Below are 13,459 nucleotides of genomic sequence, written 5' to 3' on the forward strand. Positions count from 1 at the left end.
CCCTCTGATTTCAGTCTGATCCATGTGAGCTGACTACTCTCTGACGAGCTTTCAGTGGTTGGAACTGGTCCTACATCTCTGATGGGGCAATTTTTGAAAATTGTCCACACTGCAAAGTCTTCAGGAACTTTTACCTACAGCAGTGATGACCAACTCTAGCCCTCAAGAGCCACAAACAGTCCAGGTTTTCAGGATATCCGCAATAAATATACATGCACTGCCTCCATTGTGTGCAAATTTCTAATGCATATTCATTGTGCATATCCAGAAAACCAAGCCCGCTTGTGCCTCTCGAGGACCAGAGTTGGCCACCCCTGACCTATGGGCTTTGCACTAATTCTCAAAGGGAAAGTACAAGCAGGCTTTCCTTCTGAAAATTAACCCAAGAAAATGTTTCCATACAGACCTGCACCAGTGTTTTATGCAGATTTTTTCCATGGAAATAATAAATGCAGTTTTCAAAGTGCAAAAGCTACATAGACTGTAGTTCCTCCAAAGCCACCAGCTTTATTCCTAGATAAAAGTGCAGGAGCTGTTGGTTCTCGCACACTTACCCGGGAAAGGGTGGGCCATCTTCAGACAATTTACCCAGGAAAACAGCCTTCCCCATATTGACCACTGCTGGAAAGTTTGGATATTCATCAGGAACTCACCTTGCCCTCGTGATTGGGGCAGGACAACGGCTTCCCCGTGACATTGCTCACAGACTCCAGCATGACAGAGTCTTCACGGCTACACTCTGGGTTACGCTGAAGCACCTCCATCAAGTTGGTGATAAAGAAGTTATTCTGCAGTGCAGATACTCCCCTTTCAGGCAAAATGGATGTCTGACGGCACACAGGGCAGGAAAGGGTTAAACTCTGGGGTGGGATATAGTTCTGGAGACACCTAGGACAGAACAGGAAGAATGGCAGCGTCAAGAGCATATTCTAATGTGAAACAGATGAACCAGGTGTAAGGGAAGGACATGACCCATGCACCCGGCAAGAGCAGAGAATGGACAAGAAATGGAAAGGACAGGACCCATGCACTTGGCAAGAGCAGAGGATGAACAAGAGAAAAAAAAAGGACATGACCCATGCACCCGGCCAGAGCAGAGGATGGACAAGATATGGAAAGGACACGACCCATACACCCGGCAAGAGCAAAGGACATCACCCATGCACACAGCAAGAGCAGAGGATGGAAAAGACATGGAAAGGGCATGACCCATGCATCCGGCAAGAGCAGAGGATGGACAAGACATGGAAAGGACACAACCCATGCACCCAGCAGGAGCAAAGGATGGACAAGAGTAGGGAAGGAAATGACCCATGCCTTCAGCAAGAGAGGATGGACAGGACATGGAAAGGACATGACCCATGCACACAGCAAGAGCAGAGGATGGACAACACATGAAAAGGACACGACCCATACACCCGGCAAGAGCAGAGGATGGACAAGACATGGAAAGACAAGACATGGAAAGGACACAACCCATGCACCCGGCAAGAGCAGAGGATGGACAAGACGTGGAAAGACCGATGCATCTGGCAACAGCAGAGGAAGGACAAGAGAAGGGAAGGAAATGACCCATGCCTTCAGCAAAAGAGGATGGACAAGACATGGAAAGGACATGACCCATGCACACGGCAAGAGCAGAGGATGGACAAGACATGGAAAGGACACAACCCATGCACCCGGCAGGAGCAGAGGATGGACAAGACGTGGAAAGACCCATGCATCTGGCAACAGCAGAGGAAGGACAAGAGAAGGGAAGGAAATGACCCATGCCTTCATCAAAAGAGGATGGACAAGACATGGAAAGGACATGACCCATGCACACGGCAAGAGCAGAGGATGGACAAGACATGGAAAGGACATGACCCATGCACCCGGCAAGAGCAGAGGATGGACAAGACATGGAAAGGACAAGACCCATGCACCCAGCAAGAGCAGAGGGTGGACAAGACTTGGAAAGGACAAGACCCATGCACCCGGCAAGAGCAGAGGATGGACAAGACATGGAAAGGACAAGACCCATGCACCCGGCAAGAGCAGAGGGTGGACAAGACAAGGAGAGGAGGAAAGGGATAACAGTTGCTGAAAGAGCACATGGTTTAGAAAGAGAAATCTCCCAAGGGTACTACTGAAGCTGGAAAAAGGAGTATCCTGACAGAGAGGATGTGGAAGAAGCCAAGGTAGCACAGTTAGATGTAAATGTAGAACAGACAAACATAAATGATGCCAAATAACATAAGAAGTGCCATCCTGGGTAAGCTCAAGTGTTCGTCAAGCCCAGCCTTCCTGTCTCCAACACTCGCCAGTTTGGGTCACAATTAATCTCAAAAAATAGATCTATATTTTGTTGATCATTCCTAGGGAAGTGATGGCTTTATCTGGCTAATAATCACTTATGGACTTTTCCTACAAATATTTGCTGGCTACCTTGATCATACCCTCTGGCAAAAAATTCTACAGCTTAATAGTGTGTTGAGTAAAAAAATTTCTACAGTTTATTTTAAATCCGTTGATTGTTAGTTTCATGGAGTGTGTTATCTGAAAGGGTAAATAACTGTCCTTTATTTACCCATTCCAACCCAATCGCGATTTTATAAACTATCACCCCCTTTCTCAGCCGTCTCTCATACAAGCTGAAGCAAAGTTCATCATAGGAGAACCATTCCATCCTCTTCATCATGTCTGCTGCCCTCCTCCACACCTCTTCTAGTTCCGCTGGGTCTCGCCCCACACACAGATACAAAATTCATGAATCAACTTCTAACAAGTAGGTTGTGAATACAAACAAAGAATACACTGAGATGGCAAAAGCCAAAACCAAAGGTTTACAGAATAGGATCATGGCGTTAGAATGAATGACATTAAATAAAGATATAGACATAACAGGAGAGAGGATAACCAGGGTACATCAAGCACCAAAATGACAGGGCAGATCGAACTGGCAGAAGGGTTGCACTATATGTAAGAAGAGCATAGAGTCAAATAGGATACACTGAGTTTATGTGGTGCAAAGAACATCAGGCAAGATATTCAGAGGCCAATATTTAATAGGCCGTTTAGAGTACAGGTTATCCGGCTGCAGCAGGACAACTTGTCCAGTATATTCAGCAGGATAAACATCCTACATGTAGCCAGATAACTTTAACCCTAACCAGCCATTGATTGAATATGGCCGGTTATATCTAAATGTTCCTGGCCTCCTATAGGCAGGTAAGTTGCTACTTAACCGGATATCTTCAGAGGTATCCGGATATGTAGAGTGTCTCTTGGAAAAAAAAAATGTTCTGGGCCTGGAAGTGTACTTTTACACTAAACAAAACGCTTCCGGCGTTATTCCTACACCTGAAGCCCGGAAGTGCACTTTTACACTAAACAATACGCTTCTGGCGTTATTACCCACGCTGGCAGCCCGGAAGTGTACTTTTACACTAAACAATACGCTTCCGGCGTTATTGCCTATGCTGAAGCCCGGAAGTGCACTTTTACACTAAACAATACGCTTCTGGCGTTATTACCCTCGCTGGCAGCCCGGAAGTGTACTTTTACACTAAACAATACGCTTCCGGCGTTATTACCTACGCTGGCAGCCTGGAAGTGTACTTTTACACTAAAAAATACGCTTCCGGTGTTATTGCCTATGCTGGAAGCCCGGAAGTGTACTTTTACACTAAAAAATACGCTTCTGGCGTTATTACCTACACCTGAAGCCCGGAAGTGTACTTTTACACTAAACAATACGCTTCCGGCGTTATTACCTACGCTGGCAGCCTGGAAGTGTACTTTTACACTAAACAATACGCTTCCGGCGTTATTACCTACACCTGAAGCCCGGAAGTGTACTTTTACACTAAACAAACTGAAAGGAGCAGCTACAAAAGTAAAAAATGTCCAAGAGGCGTGGACATTGTTAAAAAATACCATTCTAGAAGCACAGTCTAGATGTATTCCACACATTAAGAAAGGTGGAAAGAAGGCAAAACGATTACCGGCATGGTTAAAAGGGGAGGTGAAAGAAGCTATTTTAGCCAAAAGATCTTCATTCAAAAATTTGAAGAAGGATCCAACAGAAGAAAATAGGATAAAGCATAAACATTGGCAAGTTAAATGTAAGACATTCATAAGACAGGCTAAGAGAGAATTTGAAAAGAAGTTGGCTGTAGAGGCAAAAACTCACAGTAAAAACTTTTTTAAATATATCCGAAGCAGAAAGCCTGTGAGGGAGTCAGTTGGACCGTTAGATGATCGAGGGGTTAAAGGGGCACTTAGAGAAGATAAGGCCATCGCGGAAAGATTAAATGATTTCTTTGCTTCGGTGTTTACTGAAGAGGATGTTGGGGAGGTACCCATAATGGAGAAGGTTTTCATGGATAATGATTCAGATGGACTGAATCAAATCACGGTGAACCTAGAAGATGTGGTAGGCCTGATTGACAAACTGAAGAGAAGTAAATCACCTGGACCGGATGGTATACACCCCAGAGTTCTGAAGGAACTAAAAAATTAAATTTCAGACCTATTAGTAAAAGTTTGTAACCTATCATTAAAATCATCCATTGTACCTGAAGACTGGAGAATAGCAAATGTAACCCCAATATTTAAAAAGGGCTCCAGGAGTGATCCGGGAAACTACAGACCGGTTAGCCTGACTTCAGTGCCAGGAAAAATAGTGGAAAGTGTTCTAAACATCAAAATCTCAGAACATATAGAAAGACATGGTTTAATGGAACAAAGTCAGCATGGCTTTACCCAGGGCAAGTCTTGCCTCACAAATCTGCTTCACTTTTTTGAAGGAGTTAATAAACATGTGGATAAAGGTGAACCGGTAGATATAGTATACTTGGATTTTCAGAAGGCGTTTGACAAAGTTCCTCATGAGAGGCTTCTAGGAAAAGTAAAAAGTCATGGGATAGGTGGCGATGTCCTTTCGTGGATTGCAAACTGGCTAAAAGACAGGAAACAGAGAGTAGGATTAAAAGGACAATTTTCTCAGTGGAAGGAAGTGGGCAGTGGAGTGCCTCAGGGATCTGTATTGGGACCCTTACTTTTCAATATATTTATAAATGTAACATCAGGACTTGCTAGAGATATAAAGTTCCTGGATGTAATAAACGACTTCTTCATGGAGCAATTGGTTCAGGAACCAACAAGAGAGGGAGATATTTTAGATTTAATTCTTAGTGGAACGCAGGATTTGGTGAGAGAGGTAACTGTGGTGGGGCCGCTTGGCAACAGTGATCATAATATGATCAAATTTAAACTAATAACTGGAAGGGGGACAATAAGTAAATCTGCAGCTCTAACACTAAACTTTCAAAAGGGAAACTGATAAAATGAGGAAAATAGAAAAAAACTGAAAGATGCAGCTGAAAAGATTAAAAGTGTTCAACAGGCTTGGACATTGTTTAAAAATACAATCCTAGAGGCGCAGTCCATATGTATTCCACTCATTAAGAAAGGTGGAAGGAAGGCAAAACAATTACCGGCATGGTTAAAAGGTGAGGTGAAAGAGGCTATTTTAGCCAAAAAAAATCCTTCAAAAATTGGAAGAAGGATCCATCTGAAGAAAATAGGAAAAAGCATAAGCATTGTCAAGTTAAATGTAAAACATTCATAACACTGGCGAAGAGAGAATTTGAAATGAAGTTGGTCATAGAGGCAAAAACTCATAATAAAAACTTTTTAAAATATATCCAAAGGAAGAAACAGGTGAGGGAAACAGGTGGACCATTAGATGACCAAGGGTTTAAAGGGGTTCTAAGGGAAGATAAGGCCATTGCAGAAAGACTACATGAATTATTTGCTTCTGTGTTTACTAATGAGGATGTTAGGGAGATACCTGTTCCGGAGATGGTTTTCAAGGGTGATGAGTCAGACGAAGTGAACCAAAACACTGTGAACCTGGAAGATGTAGTAGGCAGGATTGACAAACTAAAGAGTAGCAAATCACCTGGACCAGATGGTATGCACCTCAGGGTTCTGAATGAACTAAAAAATGAAAATTCAGATCTATTAGTTAAAATTTATAACTGCTCATTAAAATCATGCATTGTACATGAAGACTGGAGGGTGGCTAAGGTAATACCAATATTTTAAAAGGGCTTCAGGGGCGATCAGGGAAACAATAAACCAGTGAGGCTGACTTCAGTGCCAGGAAAAATAGTGGAAACTATTCAAGATCAAAATAGTAGAGCATATAGAAAGACATGATTTAATGGAACACAGTCAACATGGATTTACCCATGGGAAGTCTTGCCTCACAAATCTGCTTCATTTATTTGAAGGGGTTAATAAACATGTGGATAAACTCAGGTACAAACTTAGATTGTAAGCCCTCTGGGGATAGAAAAATACCTATAGTACCTGAATGTAAACCGGTGTGATATCTCAATTGAGATCGAATGTCGGTATATAAAAATAATTAATAAAATAAATAATAAAATAAAATAAAGGTGAACCGGTAGATGTAGTGTATTTGGATTTTCAGAAGGCTTTTGACAAAGTCCCTCATGAGAGGCTTCTAAGAAAACTAAAAAGTCATGGGATAGGAGGCGATGTCCTCTCCTGGATTACAAACTGGTTAAAAGACAGGAAACAGAGAGGAGGCTTAAATGGGCAATTTTCTCAGTGGAAAAGGGTAAACAGTGGAGTGCCTCAGGGATCTGTACTTGGACCGGTGCTTTTCAATATATTTATAAATGATCTGGAAAGGAATACGACGAGTGAGGTTATCAAATCTGCAGATGATACAAAATTATTCAGAGTAGTTAAATCACAAGCAGATTGTGATAAATTGCAGGAAGACCTTGTGAGACTGGAAAATTGGGCATCCAAATGGCAGATGAAATTTAATGTGGATAAGTGCAAGGTGATGCATATAGGGAAAAATAACCCATGCTATATTTACACAATGTTGGGTTCCATACTAGGTGCTACAACCCAAGAAAGAGATCTAGGTGTCATAATGGATAACACATTGAAATTGTCGGTTCAGTGTGCTGCGGCAGTCAAAAAAGCAAACAGAATGTTGGGAATTATTAGGAAGGGAATGGTTAATAGAACGGAAAATGTCATAATGCCTCTGTATCGCTCCATGGTGAGACCGCACCTTGAATACTGTGTACAATTCTGGTCGCCGCATCTCAAAAAAGATATAATTGCGATGGAGAAGGTACAGAGAAGGGCTACCAAAATGATAAGGGGAATGGAACAACTCCCCTATGAGGAAAGACTAAAGAGGTTAGGACTTTTCAGCTTGAAGAAGAGACGACTGAGGGGGGATATGATAGAGGTCTTTAAGATCATGAGAGGTCTAGAACGGGTAGATGTGAATCGGTTATTTACTCTTTCGGATAGTAGAAAGACTAGGGGACACTCCATGAAGTTAGCAAGTAACACATTTAAGACTAATCGGAGAAAGTTCTTTTTTACTCAACGCACAATAAAGCTCTGGAATTTGTTGCCAGAGGATGTGGTTAGTGCAGTTAGTGTAGCTGGGTTCGAAAAAGGTTTGGATAACCTTTTTTGATAACCCCCCCCCCTTAACTCACTCCCCCTATTATATTATTGTACATAATCTATACTTGCATTTATCTATGTTTTTGCGTTTAACTATTTGTACAGCATAACCTTGGTTTCCCTTATCCCTCATCCCTCTACCCCCCTTCCCCTCCCCCCCCCTAGTTCCTTTATTTATTTAAAGTTTTTTGTATACAGACATTCCTTAAGAAAACATCACATCGGTTTCCATAGAACAAAAAGTAGCCAACAGGGCTTTACAATGAAACTGATAAATAAAATAAATAAGTTCTTGGAGGAGAAGTCCATTAACTGCTATTAATCAAGTTTGCTTAGGGAATAGCCACTGCTATTAATTGCATCAGTAGCATGGGATCTTCTTAGTGTTTAGGTAATTGCCAGGTTCTTATGGCCTGGATTGGCCTCTGTTGGAAACAGGATGCTGGGCTTGATGGACCCTTGGTCTGATCCAGTATGGCAAGTTCTTATGTTCCAATCCTGCCACAGCACCCTCATCCAGAATCCCCCACCGCAACCCTGATCCTGCAACAGCACCCATAAGCAGAATCCCACCCTCCCACTTCCCCAAACCCTGTTCCTGCTACCTCAAACCCAACAGAATCCCAGCTCCCCCAATCCCAAACCTTCCACAGCCCCCAAGCAGTACGTCACCTCCCTCAACCCTAGTACTCCCAAGCAGAACCCCAGCTGGCCCCACAGGCTTCCCAGTACTCACCGCTCACAAAACGTGTGTAGACAGGGCAGCACCTTTGGGTTGTGATATCTTTCCAAGCAAATGCTGCAGACCAAGAACTGTTTGTCAATCTGCCGCACCACAGGGCTAGCGCTGGACTCCCGCTTCGCCATGATGGCCAATCACCGCTAAGACTGCATTCACCAATCAAAACGAATCTGGAATATAAGAGGACAGATTTTAATGCAGAGCATGCAAAGCGTACAAGAGATATCGCGCAGCAAGCTGAAGTTTTAAATTCCGATTCAGCCACATAAACCCAATTACAGCGCATGTCAGACTAGAGGTCAGGCTGCTGCCGCTGGAGACTTCTCGAGTGACCGCTGAACTGGGGCCTCTCTGACTCTAAGCCTGACATCAGTCTTGGTATCATCTAATTACCAGCGCCCTGATTCTTGCTTTGAAGGTTATGAGACTGTGAAGGACTAAGGTCTATGATTGTAACTTGAAAAGTACCTAGAGGGGAGGGGCCCCAGCATTACCCTCTCAGTCTAAGACTCCTTTCCTCCAGGAACTAATATTTACATCTCTGTAGTCTCACAGGATGTAGCTCACAGCCGAGCTTTAATCACTGTGAAGAGCTCCTTCCTCTGGAACAAGAAAAGAGTGAGGAGCAAGGTTTGCCCCAGAGATTCAGCCCTGGATCCTCTCCCTCCCGCTCCACCTCAGCAGAATCCAGAGAGACCGTCTGCCTCCTGAACATACAGTTACATTCACAGATGTCCAGCTGAACCTCTAAACCCAGCACCAGCCGGCTTACTTCAGCCTATCCTGAAGCTAAAACTAGACCCAAGAGAGGCAACCTTACTGCCCCTCAGATCAGCAGATTCCCACAAGGGTCACCAGGGTCACTCATCTTTACACTCGCTGAGAAGTGGACTAAAGCATAAATAACTTAGCCGGCGTCAGCCCCCGACATCATATGCAATGACGTAATTAGTATCCAAGGAAGAGGAACACAATAAGGGGGCAAGAAGCTGATGTCCATGAAGCAGGAAAAAGACCTTGGCGTGACTGCACCTGATGGCCAGAGCTGGGGAGATGCTACAGAGCATAAGCAGAGGTACAAGTAGTTACTCCAGGGGGAATTCTGCGCACAAAATTCTGCAAACTTTATATTGGTCACAATAACACAATTTACATGACAGTCTTTAAGTAATTACATTTTAATTTAATACAGAAAACTATTACTTAAAGATGCAGAATTTTAAATATTTTGTGCAGAATTTCCCTAGAAATTCACTGTAAGAGTGTCCCTTCCACTCGCTCTCCCTACTCCCCTGGCCACTTTACCCTCTCAAACCCCAACTCCTCCACCTGCCAGTATCTCTCCCCTCCACCTCTAGGCTCAACCTCTTCCACTCTATCACCAGTCCCAGAGTTTGACCCCATTCTCAGTCCTGCCCCTCACACAGGCTCCCTCTGACCCTTACTCTCTCTCACACATGCTCCCTCTCTCTATTACACATACACACACCTTCATACAGGCTCCCTCACACTCTCACACACATCCCCTCATACAGGGTCCCTCACTCTCTCGCACACACACACATCCCCTCAGGGTCCCTCACTCTCTCGCACACACACACATCCCCTCATACAGGGTCCCTCACTCTCTCGCACACGCACACATCCCCTCATACAGGGTCCCTCACTCTCTCGCACACATCCCCTCATACAGGGTCCCTCACTCTCTCGCACACACACACATCCCCTCATACAGGGTCCCTCACTCTCTCGCACACACACACACACACACACATCCCCTCATACAGGGTCCTTCACTCTCTCGCACACACACACATCCCCTCATACAGGGTCCCTCACTCTCTCACACACACACACACATCCCCTCATACAGGCTCCCTCACTCTCTCACACACACACACATCCCCTCATACAGGGTCCCTCACTCTCTCGCACACACACACATCCCCTCATACAGGGTCCCTCACTCTCTCGCACACACACACATCCCCTCATACAGGGTCCCTCACTCTCTCGCACACACACATCCCCTCATACAGGGTCCCTCACTCTCTCGCACACACACATCCCCTCATACAGGGTCCCTCACTCTCTCGCACACACACATCCCCTCATACAGGGTCCCTCACTCTCTCGCACACACACATCCCCTCATACAGGGCCCTCTCTCTTGCATACACACCCACACAAGCTCCCTTTCTCTCTCACACATACATCCTCACACAGGCTACCTATGTCTCTCTCCCATGCACCTCTTCACACAGGCTAGCACCCTCATAAAAACATAAGAATTGCCATGCTGGGTCAGACCAAGGGTCCATCAAGCCTAGCATCCTGTTTCCAACAGAGGCCAAACCAGGCCACAAGAACCTGGCAATTACCCAAGCACTAAAAAGATCCCATGCTACTGATGCAATTAATAACAGTGGCTATTCCCTAAGTAAAATTGATTAATAGCCATTAATGGACTTCTCCTCCAAGAACTTATCCAATCCTTTTTTAAGCACAGCTACACTAACCCACCTCACCAACTATCCCAGATGATCAAGCACAATCAAGATGCACAGAGCTTGCTCAATTTTTTGAAAACAAAATTCTCAAGCTAATGGCCCCTCTGGCAACCAGTAACACAGTACCTCCTTCTATCATCACCCCTTCACGCAACCAGAACATAAACCTTGATTCATTCGAACCTATCTCCTCACTTGAAATCGAAATGACTCTCAAAAAGATGAAACCCTCCACTCACCCGACAGACTCCATCCCTTCAAAACGCCTACTCACCATCCCGATCATCATAGCGAAGCCCTTAGCAGAGATAATTAATAGCTCGCTAACCCAAGGACTAGTACCAGACATCCTGAAACTAGCCACCCTCAAACCTCTCCTCAAAAAACCCAACTTGGACCCTACAGACCCAGCTAATTTTCGCCCCATAGCTAACCTTCCATTTGTAGCCAAACTTATGGAGAGGATAGTCAACAAACAGTTATCTGAATACCTAGAAGAGCATAAAATACTCACAACAGCCCAATTCGGATTCCGCAAATCCCTTAGTACGGAATCCCTCCTAACCTCTCTAACTGACAGAGTCCTCGTAGGTCTGGAGAAAAAGACCCCATACCTCCTGATTCTCCTCGACCTATCAGCTGCGTTTGATACCGTAAAACACTCTATCCTGATCGACCGGCTCTCAGACATAGGCATCTCAGGATCAGCCCTGGAATGGTTCAGATCCTTCCTACACAATAGGACTTTCAAGGTCAGAATCAGCAACAAGGATTCCCTCCCGGTCAAATCCTCTTTCGGAGTTCCCCAAGGATCCTCTCTCTCCCCCACCCTCTTTAACATCTATCTTCTCCCCCTATGTCATCTACTCTCAAGTCTTAAGGTCACACACTTCATATACGCAGATGATGTTCAGATTCTGCTGCCAATCACTGACTCCATCTCCAGCACCATCAACTTCTGGAACAATTGTCTACAGTCCATAAACTCACTCCTATCTAGCCTTAACCTAGTACTTAATACGTCAAAAACAGAACTTTTGCTTATCACTCCAGATGAGAACCTTCAGCCTACCAACAACCTAACCTCACCACCAATGATCAATTCCACTCAAGTAAGAGACCTGGGGGTCACCTTAGACAAAAGGCTGAACCTCAAAGAATTTGTCAAGAACACAACGAAAGAATGCTATTATAAACTACATATTCTGTAAAAGCTGAAACCTCTCCTGCATTTTCAGGACTTCAGAACAGTCCTCCAAACAATACTATTTTCCAAGATCGATTACTGCAACTCTCTGCTTATAGACCTTCCAACCATAACCACAAAACCTCTACAAATGTTGCAGAACTCCGCCGCAAGGATTCTTACTAACACCAGCAGAAGTGAACACATAACACCCATACTAAAACACTTACACTGGCTCCCCATCAGATCCAGAATCATTTTCAAAGTGCTAACTATATCACACAAGAACATCCATTCACAAACGTCGCTAGATCTAAGCCTTCCACTTCGCCTACACGAGTCTTCAAGACCAATCAGAAACAGATACTTAGGCACCTTACACGTACCTTCAGCCAAGTCCTCACTCAAGAAACGTGCATTCTCGACTGCCAGCCCCCTTCATTGGAATGCCCTCCCCACGGACATTCGCCTCGAAACGTGTACTCGAACATTCAAAAAGAAACTCAAGGCCTGGCTCTTTACAAAAGCCTACACTTAAAGGTCTAGCTCAGAACCACATCCCAGAACTTGAATCATTCTCGCTTTTATAATCATATCAAACAACTCCTAATTTTATCCTTGGTCTCACAATTCCAAATCATTAAATATTTGAGCATGCTACACCAATACCTCTTAATCCAGATGTAACCTCAGTTTTTGAAGTCTTCACTCCTATAGAAATAACCGCCAGTTCTTATTTACTTAACCCTATTCTGTAGACGTAAACTTTTCATGAAGACTGTAATCTGTAAACACCTGTATTTATTATAAGAATTTGTATTTACTATTTAGCCATTAACATTGTTCTGTTACCACTTGGTACTATTTCTCTCCTTTACCTCAAACTCTAAGATCCTACTAAGTTAGCCATGTTATTTATACCCAATTGTTGGATGTAATTGTATATTTGTTTAATTGTTCAATCTGTTTGATGTAATTTTCTGTTCCTTGTTCTGTGTAAACCGAAGTGGTATGCACAAGTGCATGAACTCCGGTATATAAAAGCCTTTAAATAAATAAATAAATAAATAAATAAATAACTGCACTAACCACATCCTCTGGCAACAAATTCCAGAGTTTAATTGTGCGTTGAGTAAAAAAGAACTTTCTCCGATTAGTTTTAAATGTGCCCCATGCTAACTTCATGGAGTGCCCCCTCGTCTTTTATCCGAAAGTGTAAATAACCGATTCACATCTACCCGTTCTAGACCTTTCATGATTTTAAACACCTCTATCATATCCCGCCTCAGCCATCTCTTCTCCAAGCTGAAAAGTCCTAACCTCTTCAGCCTTTCCTCATAGGGGAGCTGTTCCATCCCCTTTATCATTTTGGTTGCCCTTCTCTGTACCTTCTCCATCGCAATTATTTATTTATTTATTTAGCATTTTTTTTTATATACCGAGGTATAGCAGAGTTGCCTTCACTCCGGTTTACATACAGAACAACGTGTTACATTGAATGATGTT

The 13,459-nt window shown here is 43.7% G+C and overlaps 1 protein-coding gene across 1 annotated transcript in view; it reads right to left on the reverse strand.

Moving 5' to 3' along the window:
- Positions 1-13,459, reverse strand: part of TRIM3 (tripartite motif containing 3) — a 145,970-nt gene that overhangs the window by 90,910 nt on the left and 41,601 nt on the right. Inside the window, exons 2-3 of the mRNA XM_029601739.1 lie at positions 8,252-8,427; positions 654-888 (exon numbers count right to left, since the gene is read on the reverse strand). Of these exons, the coding sequence (XP_029457599.1) occupies positions 654-888; positions 8,252-8,382 (366 nt within the window). The 5' untranslated portion in view covers positions 8,383-8,427. The remainder of the gene's footprint in view (positions 1-653; positions 889-8,251; positions 8,428-13,459) is intronic.

The sequence above is a fragment of the Rhinatrema bivittatum genome, chromosome 5 (assembly GCF_901001135.1).
Source record: "Rhinatrema bivittatum chromosome 5, aRhiBiv1.1, whole genome shotgun sequence".
NCBI classification, from domain to species: Eukaryota; Metazoa; Chordata; class Amphibia; order Gymnophiona; family Rhinatrematidae; genus Rhinatrema; species Rhinatrema bivittatum.